The 26735-nt window shown below is 35.4% G+C and overlaps 1 protein-coding gene across 3 annotated transcripts in view; it reads left to right on the forward strand.

Moving 5' to 3' along the window:
• alg14 (ALG14 UDP-N-acetylglucosaminyltransferase subunit) overlaps positions 1-26735 on the forward strand; it is a 43590-nt gene that overhangs the window by 15405 nt on the left and 1450 nt on the right. For all 3 annotated transcript variants that reach the window (XM_039735737.1, XM_039735739.1, XM_039735738.1), the window contains exon 3: positions 3210-3332. In XM_039735737.1, coding sequence (XP_039591671.1) covers positions 3210-3332 — 123 coding nt within the window. The remainder of the gene's footprint in view (positions 1-3209; positions 3333-26735) is intronic.

The raw sequence follows: 26735 nt of genomic DNA on the forward strand, positions 1-26735 counted from the left end.
ACACACACACAGTAATACCTTGAGATGCAAGTTTAATTCGTTCCGTGACCGAGCTCGTAAGTCAAAATGCTTGTATCTCAAATCAGCTTTCCCCACTGAAATTAATTGAAATGATATTAATTTGTGCCAGGCCCCAAAGAACCACCCCAATTTTTTGTTAAATGTTTTCAACATAAGAAAAATATATTTATAATGAACAAATATTGTATACAAACAAAATAAAACCTAACGCATAAAAGAGAATCTAAAGAAATAAACAGATGCAGGCAAAGCCGATTAGCATATTGTAATATTTTTTTCTTTTACTTCACTTTTGCTTAACTTAATTTTCTTTTTTGACACGCTTTCGTCACTTTCATTCGCAGGGCGTTTCAATAGAAACCTATCCAAGGAGCTTTGTTTAGCCCTCCCCTTTAGAATGTTTCTGAAATGAGTTGAGTGTCATTAAATAGCGCTCTTCGACCAGGCAACTTTTCAGGGTTTGTTTTCATTCAAATGTTAGGCAAGAGCGCTGCTGCACGATCAGTTGCAACTTTTTCAGGGTGTTTCTTTTCAATAAAGTCAAGTGTTAGGCATGTGTCATTAAATAGAGCTGCTGCACGATCAGTTACAACTTTTTCAGGGAAGTCAGGTGTTTGTATCATTAAATAGTGCTAAAGTTTAACTTTAGAAGGGTGTTTGTTTTCTTTAAAGTTGCAAACACTTCCTTTATCTCACTTTAAGAGATAACCTCCTCCGCGATACCGATCTCCTGCAGAACCTCCATATGTTGCCGTGTCTGTAGTTCCGTCAACTCCCCTGTCGTCAGTTCCTCGGAATGTGCGGCGACAAGCTCTTTGATGGCTCGTATTTCGAATTTTGGCTCGTAAGTCAAGGCAAAAAATCGACCTAGTGACGGCTCGTATCTCAAAAAACTTGTACGTTGGGGCACTCGTATCTCAAGGTACCACTGTGTGTGTGTGTGTGTGTGTGTGTGTGTGTGTGTGTGTGTGTGTGTGTGTGTGTATGTGTATGTATGTATATTTATATATGTGCATCCATACATCAGAGCAGTTTAGAATAATAAACTCCATTAATAAATGTTAAACTTAAGTGTCACGTAATATTCTCCAGTATGGTTTCAGTAAATACTTCACACTTATTTAATTATAGATTAATTGTGATTGTATGTGATGTGTCTGTTATTGTTATAGACACTTCTTGCTAAATCATAAATGGAATATGCAAAGTTTATATTATGCATCCTGTTCTGCCTTTGGACGAATATACATCTGGCAAGCCTTCTGTTCTCGCCCTTTGTATCAGTTGATGGGTTTACTTTGTGAAACATGCACCAAAGAGGGTTGCTGAAGCAAATGAATAATTTATATACTGCGGTTCATTCCTCTGTACTGTAATATAAAGGCAAGGTAATGTAGTGGCAGAAAGGAGCATATCCTCAGCCTTAAGTTTTTGGCAGCAATGTAGCTCTTTGCTGACAGTTAGTAAGAGCTGTTTCAGTATCTTCTGAATTGTTTTCTGTTTTCAACATGTTAAAACTAAGATGCATGTTATTGTCAGTAATTTGAATTAAATTTCATGTTTTTAGGCTTATGAGATAATTATGCCCATTAAATTGTTTTTAATTTATTAGTCTTATTAAATGAGTAAATCTATATATAACAATTAATATGTAATTGCTTGTGTCTCATTTCTCGGAAAAAAGTTAATTCTTAGAGTGTGTAGTAACTCTCTGAATAGTAAGTGTTTAAAGTTCAGTATTTAAAAACTCATAAGTCTTACATGTCACTTTGGCTGAAGCCATTTGAATTTAGGAAATATCTTTGAAGAGCATCTTCCCTTTGGGTATTACATTTCTGCACCTTCTAAAATCATCTTTCTCCAGCTTGCAAAAGTTGAAAAGTTGCAAAAATACAGAAACATAATTTTTCTGGTTTTGAAAAGCTAGTTCATTTATTTTTATTTTTAAGCAGAATTGACTGTTCTGTTGCTTCACAGTCTAGCTGTTCAAATGGTTTACTTACTACATTATAGCTGATTCAATACATAACAGCAAAGATTGTAGCTAGAATTAGATGTATGACTAAGTACAGGTACCTCCAGATATTAAATCACATCACTGGGTTACATTTAACTTTAGAGCTGCTTCTTATATACTCCTTTTTCGCATATAAAGTCACACATAATTTAGGAACCACCACATTTCATAATTTAGTAATTTTTGCACCCTGTGGAGTACATTGCAGTTTAAAAATTAAAGCCTATTTAAGTAATACTAGTGTAGAAGACAGCTATATGGCACAAATCCTTTTTTTATTATACAGTTTCAGCTGTTTAAACATATATTTGCAATTGGCCTATGTCCAACCCTTGCATTTTAACTGGCAGTTCTCAGAAACACCTACCATGCTGTAGTGAACAAGAACCTGGACAGATGACATCACATTAGATTATTAACAAAGATCTTTGTTAACAACAGTGATAAAATTTGAGCTGCAGAGGGCTGTTTTCTTACCCTTTTGTTCAGAATTGTATGTATGTTTTCTTGCAAGTCCAGCTGTGTATGCCAGCAAGTATTTCTTCAAATACATTTTTAAGATTTACTTAAATTGAAATGAAACTTTCCTGCTCTGTTTCTCAGTGATTTGTATTATCACTTTTTTAAGCCTTGTTCAATTTGCACTTAGGTTTTATAATATCAATCAGACTGGCACGGTGGCGCAGTGGTAGCGCTGTGCACCGGTTCGCTTCCGGGTCCTTAGTTTGCATGTTCTCCCGTGTCTGCATGGGTTTCCTCCGGGCTCGGTTTCCTCCCACAATCAAAGACATGCAGGTTAGGTGGAGCGTACAGTGTGTGCTTGGTGTGTGGGTGTGTTTGTGTGTGTCCTGCGGTGGGTTGGCCCCCTGCCCAGGATTGGTTCCTGCCTTGTGCCCTGTGTTGGCTGGGAGTGTACCCTGTACTCGGGTTAGAAAATGGATGGATGGATGGAATATCAATCAGGTACATTTTACTTAGTGTAACTCTGAAAATTGAACTTGAGTTTCAGAAATTTTATTTAAAAAACATCATGGAGATCACATTTTGCAAGTCATAATCATAATGGAATTGAGGTGCACTGTGTATGGGCATTTTTCTTGTTTATCATTATCTAAATTGATTTGATGTCTTAATTTTTCTAATCAGCATATGATCTATTATTTGTTTTAAGTACACCATTCATAAAATACCCAGAAGCCGTGAAGTCCACCAGTCCTGGAGCTCAACTCTGCTGACTACCTTGCATTCTCTGTTGTACTCTGGGCCTCTGGTATTTACACTGAAGCCTGATTTGGTATGTACAATATATATTGTTTTTTTTGTAGCATTTCATAGATGCTTGATAGCTTTTCACTTTTAGAGTCCTTCACTCTGTCAGGAAATTTCTCACAAATCATTTCAGACTTTAAAAAATACATGGCAAGATTTTTAAATTTTTCAGATGTAATACAGAAAATAATGTGGGATTTGAAATAAAATATTTTAGATTGCAAAGATTGGAATTTAAAGCTAAAACATACTCAGAAGTAGGATAATGGTAAAGACGTTCACAAAGCAAAAAAGTGAAAGATTATTAAGTTAGAATATCGAATTTTATCTGTTAAGAAATAACAAAAACGACTGAGTTTATTACTAGAATCTAACCAGGCGTATTATTTCAACAACATGTAGTTTCATTTCTGGGGATATACTGGGGATGTCCACTTGACCGCAAAATTAATTCAGTTTTGTATTATTCTGCATTCCTTTAACATTGAGAATTTCTTCTCACATCATCGCAACATCCCTTCTATCCATTTCTGTTTTTAGCCTCTCTTTTGGTCCTGTCCTGTCTGGCTTTTTCACAGTACCCAGTTCATGCAGTTATTTTCTTCATTTTTGGTCTATGTATTTCATTCTTCACTGCAATATCCAAATTCCCTCTACATACCATATATACTCTCGTATAAGACGGGTCTTGAAACCTGAAAATATTGATCATAAAATCAGACCCCATCTTATATGCCCGTTCAAAAATATGACACTTAGATTTTTTTTTTTACATCTTCTTGCTTCCTCTAAACTTGTACCAGTTTCTCAGACACATCGAATTTTGTTGCAGCGGCGCCAATTTCTTTCGCCACTTCAGCGACTTTTAATTTAAAACCAGTTTCCTATTTTCTTCTGATTGAACGCTCAAGGGATGCTCTTACAATACAGATGTATGAGGGTGTGAGATACAAAAACACAAAACAGTGCAAACGTCACTTCGGAATAGTTTGGATATTACTGTGGGGTCAAGTAGGTACAATACATCAAAAAAAAAGGCAGTGTGGTCTGTGATTACTTTCTCAGGTGGGCGTTAGCATATCATAATCTCATGGACCAATAGCGTGATTTTTCCACATTCGACTCATACGACCGACATTATAAAATACTGGAAATTATACGGTAAAATCAGGCCCCGACTTATACGCAGAGAACTTAAATGCGAGTATATACGGTAAGTCTTCTGAGCACCACACTTGTCTTCCTTTCCTTCAGTGAAACTCTGAACATCTATTTGATCATTCTGTCTTTCTCTTTGTTTAATTCTGTGTTCATAATTTTATTTAGCGTACTTCGCTGGAGTAAGTAATTAGAACGGCTTTTACAAAACAAGCAAGTACAGCTCAGAGCAATGAGGTAAATTATAAGATCAATAAGTGTGATTAATTACATATAGTTATACAGGAGTGTCTATATAAGTAGTTATTAACTAATCGATATATATAAAATGCGAAGTTGTCTGGCTCACTCATGTACTCATGAACAAAAGCACTGTTTCCCATTTTGGTTAAAACCTGAAATTTGGCAGGATTGAATTTCTAGGTCCATAGGAATCCACTAAGAAAGGACATACTGATACTGATATCAACATTTGGGGATAAAACCAACCCTACTATAGAAAATCTAAATACAGTGTATGCCAAAAGCTAAGAAATGATTTGACTGATTTCATTGAAATTTGGTGATGTCATAGAAAAAAATGAGCTAACACGTGTTCTTTTTGATATTTGTCAATAATAATATTCTACCTAGTTTCCTGTAAAACTGTTTTGTAGTGACCATCAATAGAACCCCAGGTCAGTCATTAGGCAAAGCAGGAATTCATCTACCGTGAAATGTTTTTACTCATGGGCAATTATATATAGCATGTTCAACAATAAGGAGTTCCAGTGAACTAATAATATTAGCCTCTGTTTTAAAAAAATTACAAATGTTGTTTACAGAATAGTAGTTACTTACTGACCCATTGTCTTAGGAAATTGGTTCCAGTGAACTAATAATATTAGCCTCTGGTTTAAAAAAACTACAAATGATGTTTACAGAGTAGTAGTTACTTACTGACCCATTGTCTTAGGAAATTTCCTGGACAAAACCAGGTAACATAGCTAGTAGTCAATAAAGGTAGATTGATGATGTAGATACAGTGGGATCAGGATTAGTGTATTGGGTAGGGAAAACTACAGTTAGAATAGAATTCAGTAGTCATAAATATAAATGAGATGAGATAAAGAAATTTTAAGAGTGATTTGAATGTGACCACTCACAGAGAACTCTTTAGTTGCTAATAGTGCTGAGTCAAAACCATCCACATTCTACCTTTAACTTTAAATAATAGGGTTTTACTGCTTGCTTTAAAATCATTCTGTTGACAGTATTTAATTCACACTATTTCAAAATCTGTCTCTCTCAAACATACAAGATTGCAGAGTGTCCACCATACTTCATCTTTTGTGACGTTCTCCCCAGTGGTATGAATTCACCTTCAGGTGTTTCACTTCAAAAGCAGTTTATCATTTCAATAAAATGTTGTGCTTTAGTACTTTTTAACTCCTGGTGGTGCTGTTCACATAGCAATAGAATAGCAATATTTATTCAATCCACAAGGGGGAGTAAAGAGCTGTAAGTGCCTGACTGTTTTGTTTTAAATCCATTATTTGCTGTCCTCCTAAGACTGGATGTGTAAGCCATACATTTCCGTGCCAAAGCTATTATGTAACCTACAATTTGGACTTTTTAAATGATTTTAGTAAAGTAAAGAGTATTTTATGGGTGGATAAGATTTGCAACAAAATAATTCCAAAAAGGGTTCAGGGTTCAATCATGGAACATTTTTGCATGTTCATAATTTTAAAGCTTTACAAATATTATTCATATTCTAAAACAACTTTCCACTTTATTTCTATAGACACAGTAGCATCTCCCAAACTGAAGCTAATTATGCTGAAATGGCTATTGCTGTATTGCTTGTTAATTTTATGTACCAATTGACGGCTCTTTCTGCCTTGTCAAAGGAACAATGACATAAAAATAGATATTTTAGTTTGAAAAAGTCAATCCTCATCTCAATATGCAGGGTTTAGTCTGAGAAATATCTAAGTATTATATGGGTTTACATTTTTTGCCATTTTCACAACTGAGAAAAATGTAATGTTTGCTAATATGTCACAAAATTTGCCTTACTCAGATTACATTTTTAGTTGTGTTTTAAATTGGGTTAATTTTATTTTCAAGCTGACCTTTTATGCTCTCATGATGATGCATACATTGTGTGCTGTTATTAATTTATTTATGTCACTGTACTCCTTGCCATATTCATTTTTGTTTGTTTTTCTTTTTATGCATGTGGTACTATATTTTACTGTTGCTGTGTGAGCATTACAATTGGATTTTTAAAGGGTGATTTTTTTTTTTTTCCTCCAAATGTGTACTTCTTTATAAAAAACTTAGAGCTACACAGCACATAACAGGGGTTTTCTAGTATGCATAAAACTGTTATGTCCTTACATTTGGGAAATACTGATCTTAAATTATCTTTCTTCTATGAACCTGCCACCTTTCCTGATCTTCAGATTCTATGGGAACAATTGTCTGTCTATTACAGCATTGAAATGAATTCTGGCATTTATAAACAATGTTCACATTATGTTGGAAATTTATGCTTAACATATGGAATTATACTGCATTACTTCTGACGCTTTATATGATTTAAAGTGTGTTGACTTTCCTGTAATAGAAGGAAAGACATGTTGGGTACATCCTACATTTCTTATGTGTTGCTTTTACTGTGAAACTTTAAAAAACAAACATTTATAGTATGTTTCCAGAGCATTCATGCAAACTGACACTTAGATATATACGGTTAATAAAATTTATCTTACTTTATTGCTTAGGTCAATTTTTTTATACAGCAAATTTTAATGTAACAACAATGAGTGAGTTGTGGGTTTACCTAATATCTCAGTTTTAAAATTACCAGGTCGAAATGATCTACCTACATTAAAACCAGGTCGAAATGATCTACCTACATTAAAAATGCTATATATATATATATATATATATATATACAGTATATATATACTAGCAAAATACCAAGGCCGCAGCAAGTACTGCCTTAAAATTTTTATTAAGAAGAAAATTAAACCTTTTAAACTGAGGGAAAATTTACCAATAATTATTTGTTAAGGATCTCTTTGTATACCACATTGTCAGTTCGGCCCTCCGGTTGTAATATGAACGAGCTGTGCACTGAGCTTACTCTTGAGCATGCAACGTACAGTTGGCCATGTGAACAGTAATCTTGTTTCAAATCTCACAACTTGGATTGCTGCTGTCATAATCGGTTTGAGTTTCATGGTTTGTTTCAATTACGACAGTATTTGTAGGACTTGTGTTGAAGAGACATTCGGCATCTGTCAAGCGCTGTAAGTATACAACCGGTTTCATCGATAACTTCACATCCAGCTTTTGAGAGTTTAAACATTCATAAACATCAAAGTGTCCACTACTGAAATCATCACCTGTCAATCTAAGATGTTTAAGAGGCATTGGCGGTTGTCGAAAGGTATAAAATATTTGGCCATTTCGCTACACTTGAAAGCGACAACCGAACAATTCAGCGGTAGCATTCAACTCGCATGCAGAACCATAGGTGAAGGGCTTAAGCATTTCACTCTTATAGTGCTCCTGTGTAGTATAATTATCTCCTGTACCGTCATCAGTCCACACTTTGAACCTGTCTCAGTCATTCAATACATAACACACAATGTTCCTTCGATTATCAAGAGTGAGCCTGATATGGCTGTGCAGTATGTAACAAAGAGAATGGAAAAGGTAGGTGCCATCTCCTCGATAGACATGTTAATGGGGGTACGGTTGGAACGATAAAGGAAATGGGAACCTGAACAATGTAAAGTAGGTCTAAAATACCTACACAATAACTACAATCGTAATAAACGAACAATAAAACAGCAGAGAAGCCGTGGATTAAATAAAAAGGCTGTAGTTATCAGCAGGGAGACGTGAATCCCGTGGCGAAGGAAGGGAATGTAGAGACCGGAGCAACGGATGGCCTTATAAAGGAGGCAGCCAACAAAGTGGGAGGTGTTGGGATGGGGGACCCAACGCCGCCTCACACGGTGACCAAGCTGCAGGCTATGGACGTATATATGTATGTAAATTCAGTTAGCGTTGGGAACGTGCATATCAAAGTTCTTGAAGATGGGCCCATAAGTAACAAAGACCGTTGGAAAGTTCAATATGGCGGCCGACAGTGGCGTCATACCACCAAAATAAGTACGTACATTGGTTTCGGTTAGCGCAGGGAAGCTGCCTACCAAATTTCGTGAAGATGGGGCCATAAATAAGAAAGTTCAACATGGAGGATGTTGTGCCGTTATGACTGTTATAGCACATTTTCATACAAACGTAAAATTTCTAAATGAAACCTGCTTAACTTTTGTAAGTATGCTGTAAGGAATAACGGAAGGGCCTGCCTAATCCAAATTTCAGCCTGAGGAAATTGAACATACAGAGTATCAGGGTTAAGTTAAATTAAGTTAGATTGAAGTTATAAAAACCTCAGCCTGGCGAATTCCTACGGGAAGTTGAGGGAGATTATTTAAGGCTTTATAAACCATAAGCAGAATTTTAAAGTCAAGTAATGACATCAAAACTGGAGAGTAAACGGGAGTGTGTACATCGGTTTGGTTAGCGCAGGGAAGCCGCCACCAAATTTCGTGAAGATGGGGTCAGCCTTCTACCTACGGGAAGTTGAGTTCAATATGGCAGCCGAGTACATCGGTTTTGGTTAGTGAGTGAGTGAGTAAGTAAGTGTAAGGAATCAGTCAGTCAGTCAGTCAGTCAGTCAGTGCTTTCCCTTTTATTAGTATAGATAGAAGCATTTTCATCAACTTTGTGATACACTTATGAAATACAGGGTCATAGGAAACTGGACTGTTGTAAGGGCAGACAGTTCATGGCCACAACCACCAATGAAGACATTAGCATGTAACAGGGCATATTGGAATTTAATTTTGTAATTTTTTGCAAACTATAACATCACTGATCATAATACACTACAATTAATTACAACCCTTTTTAAATTTAAAAGCTATGTAGAAAAACAGTATTTATTTTAAAAAATCAAAGGTTGGGATGACTAATCTGCATACTTGTTCTACTGTGTTTACAGCAGAGTTAAACAAAAGGCTTAAGTGCTTTCACTTGCAGTTGAATTAAACTAATTACTTTTGACTTATTTTTTTCCTAAGCATTTTTCTTTAAAATCAAAGAGACTAAAACCACCAACAGTTAAAATATGTAACCTTTAGGTTTTAACACTTATATCCAGTGTGGTAATTAGTTAATGAGGGCTTTTTCCATTTCTTTAAGCATTTTTAAAATTTTATTGTCATTTACCAAAAGTCAGGATGGTTGCAGCCAGGCTTACAGATGTTTGAAAGCTGTAGTGCATTCCAGAGTAGCAGGGGTGGGAATAAACTGCCGACCAGTAAGAGGGAATCTTACATTCTCAGACATGTGTTTACCATATATGGTCATTTCAATGAGATCATGAACTACATGCTTCTGTCTCTTAAAGTGTACAGGCTATGTCAGCCAAAAAGAGCTTACTGTATTAGTTCTTTTCACTCATACTTTTCAAAAACTTTTGGCATAATTAGTCTTCAAAGTTTGTTATCCTTATCACTACTGTAAATAATATTTTAAATAAAGCCATTTAAAACGTGTTGTTTTGGGACCAAATTCTTTGTCCGTTACATAAGGTTTACCCTGTAACAGGACGGTAGTAATTTTATGAATTATACTCGGTGGACACACTTTATTTTATGTAGCACATTTGACAGTAGAAACCTACACAGTGCAGTTGTATTCATATTTTTAACCTTGGGGCCCTGATATGTTAAGTGTACAGGGTTCTGTAAATAATTAATGGATATTTAACCTGCAACCATAAAGTTTGTACCCCAAATTCTTTGGCTAGTATTACATTATTTGGTTGCTATGTATACTGTCTAAGCCTTTTGCATTAAAATGATGTACTTGACTATTTTATTTTTGATAATAACATGAAAAAATATTTCAGATGATGTCTACAACCTTTATTTTTGTATAGTGAAAGACATCTCTAAACACTTTACAAACACAGAACCATAGTAAAAATACTTTATTTTCAGTTGTAGCACAGACAGTTAAGAGTCTTGTTAAAGGTTATACAGTAAGTCGCAAGCAAGAACATAAAAGTAAACACTTCATTTTAAAATGCAGTACTGTTGCTTCTAGTCGACACTGCTTGACACATATGACAGTCCTAAATTATATGTAACTAACCACGCTTAATCAAAGTTAAATTTAAAAATGGCATTCCTTCTGTGTCTATCCTCCATATCTTTTTGTGTCTCAATCTCTCCTGTCTTATGTGTACCTGCAGCATTCCTCTTATACCAGTGCTCAGAGGGACCTAACGCACACACGTGTTTTGTTATATAGTAGACTGATACATAAAAAGATTATTATTTAAATATGTGATCCCAAGCTTAAAATAAGGTTAGTTTTTTCTATTTTGTTTTGAAAAGTGTTTTTTTAAGCCATGTGAACACAAATAGAGATCAATGTGACTGTGATCAAGGGATGTGCAGTGTTCCACAGTATGTTTTAATTTATGTTTTTACAATAAGATTTTGATTTTAACAGTTTGAAAGTGCTCCCTAAAATGGTCTGCAAGCTGTCTTCCTGCTTCACCTATGTAGGTTCCTTAAAACATCCCCCAGTGTACTAAATATGATTTTTAGACTGGCAAGGGGGGTTGTTGTTTAACATTGAATTTACTAGGGGGGTCTAGATAAAAGGGTGTTATTTGCAAGTGACACAGCAGTTTTGGTTACAGCTGAAAGTGTCTGGTGAAGAATGTGGCCCCTCCACTGTGGAGTGAGCTGTGGGATGAGAGGTTTGTTCAGGTTAGGGGGTCGAAGGAAGATGATCAAGTGAGGGTGAGGAGAAAAGGCCCATGGGGAAGGATGTGTCTGCAATATTGGGAAATTTTGTTTGATGACCTGTGGGAGAGAGTGAGCATTAGGGTGGAATGAGAGGACCAGAGAAATGTGTTTCATTATTTGGGTTGCTTTCAAAGTGAGTGTTAGAAGGTCTACTCCTAGCTTGGTTAAGGGCCCTTTCCACAATATGAGAACGGTATACTCTATCAGTGAAGCATTTGAGTGTTTAATTACAGAATTCAACCTCACTGCAGAGGTGACAGAGTCTAAGGAACTGAGATAGAGGAAGAGTTTTTATAGTATGTTGGCTTGAAGAACTGTAGAGAAGGTAACGGTGAGTCAGTTGGTTTTAAATAGAGAGAAGTTTAATATCCTGGAAAGCTGACAGAATGGCTGATTATTAATAGTAGATTTATAGTGGAAACGTAAGCTGTAAACTTGAGAGATGGGTGGGAACTAGCAAAATCATTAATGAATTCCTGTAAGTGGCTTCTGAAGCAAGAGGCAGCACCAACACAATCATCAATATATCTTTTGTGCAGGATATTACTTCACTTAATACCTTTATTATTACAAAAAAATATCTTTACCCTATTACATCTAACCATCATTATGGTTCACACCGTATTGTGATGAATATGTCCAGACCCCCCATTTGGTTTCCCTAAAACAGAAATGCAGGCAGAAACGATGAACCTGAATATCACAAGCTGGGACTTGCTAGAATCAAAATTAAGTTTTAAAAATTTCTGTGGGACTGTTTTGCTATGTGTCATAGTATTACATTTTAGAAGTTAGTACATTATTTTTCAAAATGTGTGGTGCTGTTTCTATGCCTGTCTTGTGGATCATTTCAGTATTCATTATATTGCCAAATAAAAAAAAAAACTGCATTCAATAAAATGTATAATTTTTATTTAAACTATGTAGGGCTTGTTTTTTATGGATAAATGTATAAACCAATCATGGAACTACATTCATTTCAAATTGTTAACAATACTGCAGCTGTTTTGTAAGCGTAGGCTAAAACTGGGTATTTTTTTAATAACATCCTACCAAATTACAAGAATAATTGAATAGAATGGAGTAGAAAATTATTCATATTCATTCATGTTTTACAAGCACCATTATCAATTACCTTGTTTAAAATACATTGTTTAAACAGTATTTTTCTTTGGTCATTTTTTAATAAACTACAAAGTTGCACAGAAGAATAAATGTAAATAAAATCAAAAAAGAAAAAAGAAAAGTACACAGCAAAAATCCAGTGTTAAATTAATCTATATAGAGCAAAATAAACCCTTAAAAATGTGTTTATAGGGACACTGTTTTCATGTACACACTGCCAAATAAACCCTTAAAAATGTGTTTATAGGGACACTGTTTTCATGTACACACTGCCAAGTGTTAATTTAACACTGGCAACTTTGCCATATATGGGAACAAAATTATCATGTAAGATTACTTTAGCAGCTTACTTTATTAATTATTTACAAGGGCTGTACAAATTTTTCTATATAAAAATGCATTAGATACAGTATTTTAAATTTAGAACTTTTCAGCAAAGTCTCCAAGATGTTAGCACATTTATACAAGCTGTCTACAATTTCATTATTTTTGGTTTAGTACAAAGCCAGTTATACAAAGCTTCTCTTGCTTGTGGATTCTCTACAAATTAACAGTCACTCAGAAGTATTATGCGTTGTCCTATACTGTTGCTGTCTTGTCACTGAGAAAGAGAGACCACATTTGATCCACTTGTCATCAGTGATTGATTCTGACAAACACCCTGAGTGCTTTCCATCCTTTTAACCTTGTATGATCATTTTATGACACATCAATCTACAGTTAGGTCCATAAATATTTGGACAGAGACAACTTTTTCTAATTTTGGTTCTGTACATTACCACAATGAATTTTAAATGAAACAACTCAGATGCAGTTGAAGTGCAGACTTTCAGCTTTAATTCAGTGGGTTGAACAAAAGATTGCATAAAATGTGAAGCAACTAAAGCATTTTTTAACACAATTCCTTCATTTCAGGGGCTCAAAAGTAATTGGCAGTTGACTTAAAGGCTATTTCATGGGCAGGTGTGGGCAAGTCCTTCGTTATGTCAATTAAGCAGATAAAAGGCCTGGAGTTGATTTGAGGTGTGGTGCTTGCATGTGGAAGATTTTGCTGTGAACAGACAACATGCGGTCAAAGGAGCTCTCCATGCAGGTGAAAGAAGCCATCCTTAAGCTGCGAAAACAGAAAAAACCCATCCGAGAAATTGCTACAATATTACAAGTGGCAAAATCTACAGTTTGGTACATCCTGAGAAAGAAAGCAAGCACTGGTGAACTCAGCAACGCAAAAAGACCTGGACGTCCACAGAAGACAACAGTGGTGGATGATCGCAGAATCATTTCCATGGTGAAGAGAAACCCCTTCACAACAGCCAACCAAGGGGGTAGGTGTATCGATATCCAAGTCTACCATAAAGAGAAGACTGCATGAAAGTAAATACAGCGGGTGCACTGCAAGGTGCAAGCCACTCATAAGCCTCAAGAATAGAAAGGCTAGATTGGACTTTGCTAAAGAACATCTAAAAAGCCAGCACAGTTCTGGAAAAACATTCTTTGGACAGATGAAACCAAGATCAACCTCTACCAGAATGATGGCAAGAAAAAAGTATGGAGAAGGCGTGGAACAGCTCATTATCCAAAGCATACCACATCATCTGTAAAACACGGAGGAGGCAGTGTGATGGCTTGGGCATGCATGGCTGCCAGTGGCACTGGAACACTAGTGTTTATTGATGATGTGACACAGGACAGAAGGACCCGAATGAATTCTGAGGTGTTCAAAGACATACTGTCTGCTCAAATCCAGCTAAATGCAGTCAAATTGATTAGGCGGCGTTTCATGATACAGATGGACAATGACCCAAAACATACAGCCAAAGCAACCCAGGAGTTTATTAAAGCAAAGAAGTGGAAAATTCTTGAATGGCCAAGTCAGTCACCTGATCTTAACCCAACTGAGCATGCATTTCACTTGTTGAAGACTAAACTTCTGACAGAAAGGCCCACAAACAAACAGCAACTGAAAGCTGCTGCAGTAAAGGCCTGGCAGAGCATTGAAAAGGAGGAAACTCAGCATCTGGTGATGTCCATGAGTTCAAGATTTCAGGCTGTTATTGCCAGCAAAGGGTTTTCAACCAAGTATTAGAAATGAACATTTTATTTCCAGTTATTTAATTTGTCCAATTACTTTTGAGCCCCTAAAATAAAGGGATTGTGTTAAAAATTGCCTCACATTTGTATGCAATCTTTTTGTTCAACCCACTGAATTAAAGCTGAAAGTCTGCACTTCAACTGCTTCTGAGTTGTTTCATTTAAAATCATTGTGGTAATATACAGAACGAAAATTAGAAAAAAGTTGTCTCTGTCCAAATATTTATGGACCTAACTGTACTTCTATACACCTAAACATTTTAAAGTTTTGCCCCAATACTGAGTGAATAAATGTGCGTGACTTTCAGCTCTCTATAAAACCTTCTGCAAACATTAATTAAACAACACGTTTCTGTTATTCTTTGCTGCACAATGATAAATGTGCAGCCCTGTTCACAGCTCTGTAGCATCTTGCAAAATAACAGCAAAGTTAACAGCGGCAGTATACAAAAACCATTCATTAATGGGTTGCAATGCTGCAAAGTCTCTGTGAGATACCTCATGAAATTAGTTTGGAATAGAAGTGCAGAAACTTTTTAAAGTGCCCCTTTGTTGTATAGTGACATCTTTGTTATATAAGTAAAGTTTTTTTGGTCAGTAAAGCAAGATTAGTTACTATTTAATCCCATGTCTGTATAGTTCTTTAACATTCCTTAACAATCCAACCTTAAAATCTGAGTGGTATCAAGAAATCATATGAGAAGTTAAATCTATTCAGACGTAATACTGTTTACTGGATACTAGGATTCCAACAGTAATGTTAAGTATTCTCTTTGTCAACTGTTGTTGCTTGTGAAATTATAGGAATTAAGTTTGTCTTCATTAAAAAGGTGAGTCATTAAAATGCAAAAAAAAAAAAGTCTGTTAAGATAAAAACAAGCTGGATGCTGTTTAATGGTGTGTTTTTGAGGAATAGCTTGGCTTGAAAAGATAGATTATAAAAGGTGAAAATAAGAGAAGTTGAATAGAAGTGGATTTTTTTTTGTTCTAAAACATGCTGGCCAGCAAGGGCTTTTCCAAGATTGTTTTACTGATAAAGACTTTTCCTGCTTCTGGGAATGTAAAGCATTGGCTTTTGTCCTTATGCTTTGTCACTGTGTGCTTGTTAAGCAGCATTTATTTTGGTTTTAGTTTTAATTTTCACCCTAATTAAAGGTTATTAAGGTATTGACTGTTCACATTTTTCAGACTATATAGCAAAGACAAAAGAAATTTTCCATTATGTAAGATCAGTTTAAACATCATATTATGATGGTAAAAGCACTTGGCTCAAATTTCTGAGAAACACTGATTGCAACCTCTTTTATATCATTTTTCAGTGGAAGTCTTAGCTGTGCATGCATTCATTTTTGTCTGATATCAGACATTATGTTAAAGAGTCATGTTCAGCATAACCGCTTTTTTAACTGTGTTTTAATGGATAGATTTATGTGGCAGACTGAGGCAGCAGTACTTCCAGAGTCCTATTCCTGAATCTTGCTCCCCTCACTGCAAGTGTAAAATTGATATACTCTCCCTGTGTGTACAGTGGTTCTTACTGGGTGCTCAAATTTCCTCCAACATAGTTATGTACAATAGCTTGTTTTGAGGTGGACTAACATCTTATACAGGATAAGATATCCGCTTTATTCAGATGGGCCTGAAGTAGGCCGTAACACTCTGAATCCCTACATTGGGATCAGCTGGTGCAGAAAATGGATAACTGTGTGGATGAGAAGAGATTTCTTTACTCTATTGTCAAAAGCAGAGAATAAGTCCCAGATGGCATAAAATGCTTGTCTGTTTTTATAAAATGCTTTATTTTTCAACCTTCTGAAATGTCACAGATCTCAACCATTAATAAAACCTGTCAGTGAGAGCACATAGTTATGCGAGTTGTGTAATGATTACTGTTGCTGCTGTATTTATGCAGAACAAATGAAACACATATCTTAATTGATTAATATGATTTAATTATTTTTATAATATTTACCTTGACTCCAAATTAGATGAGTAGATAAGATGATGTGTGGATACATGGTAGTATTAGTAAAATGTAATCATGAAATAAATATTGTATACGTTAACACAAGTCAAAGTCTGTTCATACTTTTTGATATTACTAAACATTATTTAACAGTCAAATGGCAATGAAATATTTAGGAAAAAATATTAAATTAATTGTAAAACTGCTGAAATAATCATTTTGATCATTTGATTTAAATTTAGTATTTTTGTTTTTGTTACAAGTGACATTTGTGCTCCAAAAGTGGATAAGCAGTTTAGAAAATGCATGGCTGAGTTGATGGCTAAATGAAACTGTACCAAAGTCACAGTTAGTAGTTCGTTATTTCACAGAATTTGCCCCCTCACATAGCCTTTTTACAGAAAGACACATTTTTCAATTTTGTCAGCATCATGCTTTATATCATTCACTGCTGTTCTTGAAGTACTTCTCCCTTTTTTATAAATGTTACTAATTACATTTTTTTGTGAAAATTCCAACAACAAATGGTTATGTTTATCAGCCATAACAATGTGTAGTAGATTAATTATAACAAAAGAGAAAAGCTACAAAATGCTATTAAAACCTACGGTACATAACTGGTAATGTGATTTCAAAAAGCTGCATGACACATGGTGCTGGGGAAGAACACTACACACAAGCACAAGGGGAGAGTTGTTCCAATGTGCATTCCACACAGCAGGAGCAGTACAATAATAGGAACTTGGTTGTGTGCGCACATTTTTTTTTTCTTTGACCCTGATGATTAATAGAGACCAACAGTTAAATGAGTGGTGGATAATCTATGTTTTATTGTATATGGTGCTCACAAATATTTAAAAACCTATCTTAAAACTTTTTTAAAACTGCAGTCATTTACATTGGCATCTAATTTTTTAAGTTGTCTGGATAGAGCTTTATGCTTAATACCATACCTTTATACTGAAGAAAGCTACATATTCAAATATCATAAAAATATATGTTTTCCTTGTGTGGAAAATGGTTGTGGTATTAGTTCAATATAAAGGAACAATTGTTACATAACAGCATGATTCTTTTAACAGATTCCTAAATAATTCTTTTTTGGCAGTATAATATTCTTTTAAACTTTTTTCCTTTTCATCCTTTAAGAAACATTTTTTAAATTCATGACCTGTTTTGTCATTCATAACTAATGCTTGGTCTCCGTGTCTGTTCTTTTTATACAGCCTTCAAATATTGATTGTACTAAAAAATGCAAATAACTATGCCTTAGTTTGTATGTGAGATTTCTATGTGCCTTTGTTAAATTTATTTTAAAAATGTATAGCATTTATCAGGATCATCTCAGTTTTTCTTAAAATACTGAGCTGCTTTGGAGCACTATGTTATAAGTCAGTGTCAGGGATAGGCTTGGTGTATAAGATAGTTGCATGGAGATGGGTGAATTTGCTTTAAAGTAAAACTGTCTATCATTTTATTACATACTGATGAAAAGATTAGAGTGAAAATATCACTATCCATGTTCTGTTACTCGCTCTGCTTTCTTAATGCCATATACTATAGTATGTGCCTTGTCTTTAAGTATGAATTTAAATCTTTTTGCTTGGCAAAAGTGAATTAGAATTTTGAAATAGGGAAATCATTCCTTCTAAGCCCATGGAGAAAAAAATACAATTATTTATTTTGTAAATTTTTAAACTGCTCAAAAAATTAAAGGAACACTTTGAAAACACATCAGATCTCAATGGGAAAAAAACGTGCTGGATATCTATACTGATATGGACTGGGTAATGTGTTAGGAATGAAAGGATGCCACATTGTTTGATGGGAATGATAATTATTAACCTACAGAGGGCTGAATTTAAAGACACCCTGAAAATCTTGGTGAATAAATGATGCGGCAGGCTAGTCCATTTTGCCGAAATTTCATTGCAGCAACTCAAAATCGCACTCAGTAGTATGTATGGCCCCCACGTGCTTGTATGCATGCCTGATGTCGGGGCATGCTCCTCATGAGATGACAGATGGTGTCCTGGGGATCTGGACCAGGGCTTCACTGAGCTCCTGGACAGTTTGAGGTACAACCTGGTGGCATCAGATGGACCAAAACATAATTTCCCAGAGCTGTTCTATTGGATTTAAGTCAGGTGAGTGTGGGAGCCAGTCAGTGGTATCAATTTCTTCATCCTCCAGGAACTGCCTGCATACTTCCACCACATGAGGCCGGGCATTGTCGTGCACCAGGAGGAATCCAGGACCCACTGCACCAGCATAGGGTCTGACAGTAGGTCCAAGGATTTCATCCCAATACCTAATGGCAGTCAAGGTGCCGCTGTCTAGCCTGTAGAGGTCAGTGCTTCCCTCCATGGATATTTCTCCCCAGACCATCACAGAGCCACCACCAAACCGGTCATGATGAACAATGTTACGGGCAGCATAACATTCTCCACGGCTTCTCCAAACCCTTTCATATCTGTCACATGTGCTCAGGATGAACCTGCTCTCATCTGTGAAAAGCACAGGGCACCAGTGGTGGACTTGCCAATACTGGTATTCTATGGCAAATGCCAGTCGAGCTCTACGGTGCCAGACAGTGAGCACAGGGCCCACCAGAAGATGTCGGGCCCTCAGGCCACCTTCATGAAGTCTGTTTCTGATTGTTTGGTCAGAGACATTTACACCAGTGGCCTGCTGGAGGTCACTTTGCAGGGCTCTGGCAGTACTCATCCTGTTCCTCCTTGCCCAAAGGCGCAGATACCGGTCCTACTGATGGGTTAAGGACCTTCTATGGCCCTGTCCAGCTCTCCTAGAGTAACTGCCTGTCTTCTGGAATCTCTTCCATATCTTTGAGACTGTGCTGGGAGATACAGCAAACCTTCTGGCAATGGAACATATTGATGTGCCATCCTGGAGAAGTTGGACCTGTGCAACCTCTGCAGGGTCCAGGTATCGCCTCATGCAACCAGTAGTGACACTAACCGTAGCCAAATGCAAAACTATTGAAAAAATAGTTAGAAAAGATGAGGACGGAAAAATGTTAGTGGCCTCCACCTGGTAAACCATTCCTGTGTTGAGGGTGGTCCCATTGTTGCCCCTCTAGTGCACCTGTTATTAATTTCATTAACACCAAAGCAGCTGAAACTGATTAATAACCTCATCTGCTACTTAACTGACCAGATCAATAGCCCACAAGTTTCACTATACTCTGATTAAAAAGTGTTCCTTTAACTTTTTTTGAGCAGTATATATATATATATATAAAAGTATACTTTATATAAGTAAAGTAGTATCTGTGCTCTCTGGCTTTTTAAATGTTTGATAAGTATTGTTTCACAGTTACAGAGGTAACAATGTTCTAGTGTGCACTAATATGAACTGTAAGCTGTGGGAGCACAGTCCTAAATGTATTCATTAATCATACTTTGTTTGTCCAACACTTTTCCTAATAGTTTTACTATTTGATCTGCTAAATGTTTTTGGTGAATTTCTGTTAAAATTTCTCAGTATTTATCCTAGTATCTTATTGCATCTTATTAGTACTTAATTTTTGTAATCATATTAGCTATTTTTGTTACTTAATTGTATAAATTACAGTATACAGATTTAAGTACCTGTAAACACAAGAAAAACCAACCTATCAGTTTAAAAAAAAAAGTGCATACAGATATATTAAAGTACCTTAGAAAGTTGATTTAGTCATGTACACAAATGGAAGTGAAGGGTGACTTCTCAATCCATTATAATACTAAACCATTTTTCTAATATGGCATTAATTAAACTTTATTTTTTAATTCGTCATGGGGAGTTATTCAAATTATTTAAATGTTCCTGGGTGTGAAGTCATAAATTTGTCGTGAAATTTAAAAATGCTGTCTTACTGCCTGAGGAAGATTATTCTTTTCCACATTTCCTGTATTAGTCACTGAATGCAGATGCATTATCTGAAAGAATAATCAGTGGTTAGGTTCAAAGGGCAACTAGAGTAAATGGAAAATGCATCCTGGGACTGATGCATTTAAAGTAAATCCCTTTCCCCATTTCACAAGTTTTTATCAATTTTGACAGCAAAACTTTGGTGGAGGACCACGGGTATATTACTAGGGAACTGAGTTAAAAGCTCCCCCATTGTATTAATAAAGCAAAGAGGAAATCACCCGCACTGCTGTGGAGGAAGTAGTAGTCCCAGCATTTCCTGATTTCCAATTTAGACTTTGACTGTGATTTCATTGAACGAACAGAGTAGAGTATTGGTTAAACTGTGTTAGGAATAATTGGGTGGCGCAACACTTTCCTCTAAAAGTTGAGCATTTTCTTTCCTGCTTACAAAGTTTGGAAAATTGAAATAAAAAGGTCATAATGAAGGTATTTGAACAATGCACACCCAACTTCCTTTCTAAAGTGTCAGTGGAGGACATAATGTCCTTGTGCCTTCATGAGTTTGTTCAGCATCTAGAATCATATTGTACGCAATTATGTCAAGCTTTTTAACAAATTGCTAGACAGGGCATATCAATTAGTCCTTCTGTTTTCGGCTATTAGATTTTCTTTCTGGGGGAAAGTAAGTGGTGAAGGTAAAAGTTGGCTTTAAGCCCCTCAGCTTGAGTATGGGTGACCCTCAGAATTGCATCTAATTATCATTCTTGTACTCCTTGTACACATATAGATTGTATACCTATATCTAGAGACACGGTCTCTTTTGTGGGTCTCATTGCAAACTATAATGAATCTTTGTATAGCCCAGACAAAAGTACTTGTTCAAATGGTATAGCGTAAATAATATAAAAATAAATTGGAAAGCAAAATATTGATACTGAACTTTGAGTCAAAGGGCCACTCTTTTAGAGTTACTGAAGAATTTGAATTTCCTAGACACCACTATTTCCAGAACTTTAACACAGGAGATATCTGTTATTTAGTATTTGTCAAAAAGCTGTTCTTTCCAAGACAGTTAAAGAAGTTCACAATGAGACAGGCAGTGATGACCCTTATCTTGTTTGTTACTGAGTACATTTTGACCTTGTCCATCTTAGTTTGCTATGGGAGTATGTTTGCTTAGGACTGGAATCGACTTAAGAGGGTGGTGTACAGTGCTTAAATAATTACTTGTCACCACATCACTGTGCATCCAGACTGAAAGTAAAGCAACTATGATCATTTCGGGAATACTTCAACAGCACCACTCTCTGTTCACTTTCCATTTTTCTAGTTTTCTTCTGTGAAGACTATTAAGATTTTACCTTCATTCTATAAGAAGATTTAACTCTTGACCTTGAAAGTTATCTACAGTAATCCAATAAACATATCTAAGTGTGTTTTTTGTTAAACTTGTTGCTTATAAGCTTTTTGGCAATTATAATTACTATTGTCTTAAAGCTGCATGTTTGCATTAATGTACCGTTTGTACGTAAGAGCTGCACCAAACCACATTCCATTCATTGGACATTGTTATGGAAATAAGTAAATAAGTTATTTTTTACTAATAATGGGGGATACTAATCCTGTGTTAAATTTGGAAAAGTTCTCTAATCAATGTAACAATACTCAGAAGTTACAGATATGTTGAAATGGTGTGATATAGTGATTGTGCAATTTAAAAAGTACATATTAACTTGCATTGATGTATTGTTTTTCTGAATCTTCTTATTCCACTAGAGGCTGGGTATGATATACCCAGCTAATAAGGTGAAAATTATAGTGATTATTGGCTATTTTTATATTCATGTCATAAGGTGGTGAGTGATATGTCCAATTCCAAACTCTTCCATGCATTTAAAAGTATATTCATACATACCCAGTGTTTGTGCATTTTAATGTATAACCTTTTTATACTTTGGCATTGCAAGATAGCAGTAAGACTCCTCATTTTCATGGAGAGACATGAATAGTCATGAATTAGGATGCCTTCCCCATTGTTTAACAAGTAAGTAGAAATGGTGACACAGATGTCTAGTTGCTACACCTGTAATGATTTTAGTCATTGCACGCACATAAAAGAAAAAAAGAAAAGGTGTTCCCAAGAACTATTTTTTCTAATGCAATTTATTAAGAAAGAATGACTGGCCAATATCTTTATTAAATATCGTAAATATTTAATCTTGAAAGTGATTCATTTTACATCTTGTGCCAGGTGACGCAACAATGAATTTACAAGTCTGGGTTGTTGAGATGGAATCCATAACATCCCAATCTGAGTTTATGCTATTAAAAATCTGGACTTTTTACTTCATACTGTATATTGTCACAATCTGAAACAGTGTACCTCTAATGGTGAAACGAGACATAGTACATTATATCAGTGAGTACAGTTAAATTGTAACTGTAGTATTAAAATTAAAAGGCAGATTTATTGCCTCTGACTCCAGTGAGTGGTATAATGAGAAATTACCAAATTGAATGTGCAGGCAGTGGCTGTGACAAAGAAAATGTCAATTAAGTAGTAATCTATGGGAGAGTCTGTTTAGTCCTTAAAGGCTAACTCCATGTAGTTCTTGGAAGGACAGAGCAGCAACAACAGAATTGGAGGTTAGCTGTGAAAGGATTTAGACTCCAGCAGTGTTTGGGATAACAAGTTAAAAGTTGTATTTAGAAGTAAAGTGTTATGTAGTTAGTTCAGTTTTTAAAATAACTAGCGGGCTTCGTCCCCTGCTCGCTTTGCTCGCCAACCCCCGTGTTTGGTTTTCCAGATACACACTTTTAAGATTTTTTTTTTCTTTGAATTGTTGCTGTTTCATTAGTTTCACTTTTATTTCACAACTTCTGTAAAAACAATATTTGGAATCTTGCGAGTCCCAATATGCTGATTCTTTTTAATGAGGTCAGTGAGACATGTGTTTAATGACTTTGTACCTTAATTCAGGATAGGTTTCTCTGTTTGGAATTTCAGCACAGACAAAATGATCTACATGATCAACAGTTAATAATATGTTTTACAAAGTAACCAATAAATGCATGCGCGGTAACCTCAGTTTTTGAAATTCTCAAGATTCAAGATTCTTTATTTGTCACATGCATAGTTATACAGGACAACACATAGTGAAATGCATCCTGATCCACTTATCAAAAACTGTGCAAAGTTAGAAGAATATCAGTTAGATTAACAAAAAGTTATAGATTGAAAGATAACAGTATAGTAGAACATAATAAACAAGTAAAATTATGTGAATAAAGTAGAATTAAGTGTTAAAGTGCAATAGTGCAGTGATTATTGTGCCAAACCAAAGTTAGACAGGTGCATAGTTAAATTGAGGCAGTTTGTTTGTTTGCACTACTGCGATCTTTACTTTCTTTTTTTTTTACACTTTCTAATTTTTCTACATTCATATCCTTTAACTTTCTCCACATGTATATTGCGCCGCTTTTTTTTTTTTTTAGCCTTTTGAATTCCACTGCTTTCATAATCTCTAACCTGCTCTGCATGTGTTTAGTGCTGTTTGTGAACGTCTTTATGAAGTTCTACTTTGTCTTTTAATTCTGAGCCGGATTGCACATGCTTTTTTTTCAGTTCCATTTGTTCCGGGCTGATAATTACTTTCCTTATTTTCTGAATTTGCACCTAGATTATTCTTTTTCTTTTTTGCTCTTTTTTCTCTCCAATGCTTTTGAGTCTCTTTTCTCTGCACTGCTTTATTCTTCGCTTAGTCGTTGACGTTTCATTTTTAATGTACTGTCCTTATACGTTTTATATGTGCTGAGAGCCCTGGATCTGTGTGTGCTCAAATCTTTTAGACGACTGAATGTTTTGCTGCCTCTTGGCTTATTTGATATTGATTGTAAGTAGGGCATGTCTTGCAAGAATCTCATTTTCCATGTCCTCGTGAGATAGTCCTGGGTCAGTCTCTTGGCACAAAGTCTCATGTTTAAGGTTCCCGCGAGACACTCTGTGGCCAATCTCTTTCATCTTGTGGTTTCTTTTAAATGTCGTCCGTGATCTTAACGTGAAGATCACGTCTCGACGCCCTTGTGTTTCTCTCCAGGATTTTTTTTTATAATAGAGAGATGAGTAATCTAATGCAGCACCTGTTTTATTGAAATAAAAATACTTGTGTTACTTAATAAATACAGACATACATTGCTACCAAAGCTTATTCCTGACACTTCTAAAAAAAATTAAAAAAAATAAGACTGTGCTATTTTACAGAAGTATTGCAAAGTTTTTTCGGTAACATTGCACACTTGTGTGCTCGGGCCATCTGGGCTAGTTAGGAAGAGGTTAAGCACAGGCATAGCATTAAATCAATGGAAAAAAATTGAACTAAATTATAAGTTCACATTTTGCTTGTGCCGAGGGATCAATTTAATCTTCCCAGTTGAGGGTTACAAGGAAAGATTGATCATCGCAGCACAACCTATGTGTAAGGCAATAAGCAAATGTGGACTGTATGTTGGTCCTTTGCTTGGCTTAATTGCACAGCCAAGCAGAACAGTGTACTGTGGGCCATCTAGTAAACAGACACCTGTAAATAAAGTGTCCGTTTAGTTTTGACCCACCTATTAGCTATAGATCCCGTAAATGCCAAAAGTGACTCTGCTCTGTTGGGCCCTTGAGCAAGGCCCTTAACCTGCAATTTCTGAGCGCTTTCAGTAGTGAGAAAAGCACTATATAAATGCAAAGAATTATCATCATATGTTGAAATAGTGTGATCGGGTTGTGCAGCAGCCAGTGTTCATACCATGATTCTTCTGGTGCTCGCTTGGGAATGGAAAAAGGAGATGGATGTTATTTACTTAATAACACATGAGAGACCACAAATATTTATAAAACACAAGAAAATTATCAAATTTGGCTGTGTTTCTGGTCAAGTTTCTTGAAGGTTCATATTGGGTGTAAGATTTAAAATCAAATGCTGGACTGTGCAATATGCTGTTTTCATAAAAAAGAAGAAAACATAATATAACAAACAATTTTTAATGCAGAATATTTTCTAACAGGTAATTATATAGTATATGTAGTTAGCTTTTCTGTATGTAATGAATAATGTAACTAAGTTACTTTTAAAAGTAATGTTTCCCAACACTAGCCTCCAGGAAACCTTGTGTGACGGAGTGTTGGAGAAACGCTGCATTGCACATTGTATAGGACTACCAGCACCAGTGATGACATAATGTCAGCTGAATAATGTCATAAAACAACATCACTCATCTATTAGTATACAGTATTATTTTGCAACAGAATCTAGCCACCAAAGTACAATATTAAATGAGTTCTCATCAGCATCAATTGTAGAACACCAAGAGGAGAATATTTGTAGGTTTTCAGTTTTAGTTCAGTGGCTAACATGATGCAGTGGTATATTTTAACCTGAAACTCAGACACTGGTGTATCAAGAATTAAAAAAAAAATTATTCATGGTAGTAATGTAATTTGCAACAAAGTGCCATTCTACAGATTTGGGAATGAGCACATCATGAACAGAAAATGCCTGTACATTTCTTTCTACATTACTGGTGAAGTTTTAAAGCAAAGTCATTGTGCTTCATAGCAGATAAAAATGATTTTGTAACAGTTAATCAAAAATATACACATACTCAACTCTTGTGGGTAAAATGTTCCAATGTTAGATCATCCCCTTTTCCTTTGGGTCCTAGGGTGGTCTGCAGTGTTTGAATGAGATAGCTATTGTGGTTTTTACAAACAGACAGAACAGTCCAAGTGACAAATTAAATTTAAATTCTATAGCAATTTTTTAGAGACTGTGTGTTGAACATGTGCTTTGGAATTAATTAAGTTGAGGTTCTTTACCACTCGTCTAATGCCAATATTGAAAACTGAAACTTTAGTTTCATTTTTGTTAATTATATACTGTAGTTAGGATAAATTAATGAGTTAAGGTAATTAAAATTATATGTGAATAGTTGGTATTATATTAATCAAAATGCTAGAAGATGCACATATTTACATGTATACCAATTTACAAAACATATGGGTTAAATTATTCACTTTGTAATACACCTACACATATGGATTTCTATATATATTTCAATGCAAGTAAGTATTTATTATACAGTACAGTATATGCATATAATGAATGTCAAAAGGCTAAGTGCTGCCATTGGAAATTCAGTTATATCATGATATAAAGACTGAAGTCAAGGGAAATCATATTAGACCTTTCTTCACTTCCAGATCCTGTAATAAGCAACATTGAAAGACAATTGGAATATTTTTATGAAAAAAAAAAATATATATATACCGGTA

The sequence above is a fragment of the Polypterus senegalus genome, chromosome 14 (assembly GCF_016835505.1).
Source record: "Polypterus senegalus isolate Bchr_013 chromosome 14, ASM1683550v1, whole genome shotgun sequence".
In the NCBI taxonomy this organism is placed as follows: domain Eukaryota; kingdom Metazoa; phylum Chordata; class Cladistia; order Polypteriformes; family Polypteridae; genus Polypterus; species Polypterus senegalus.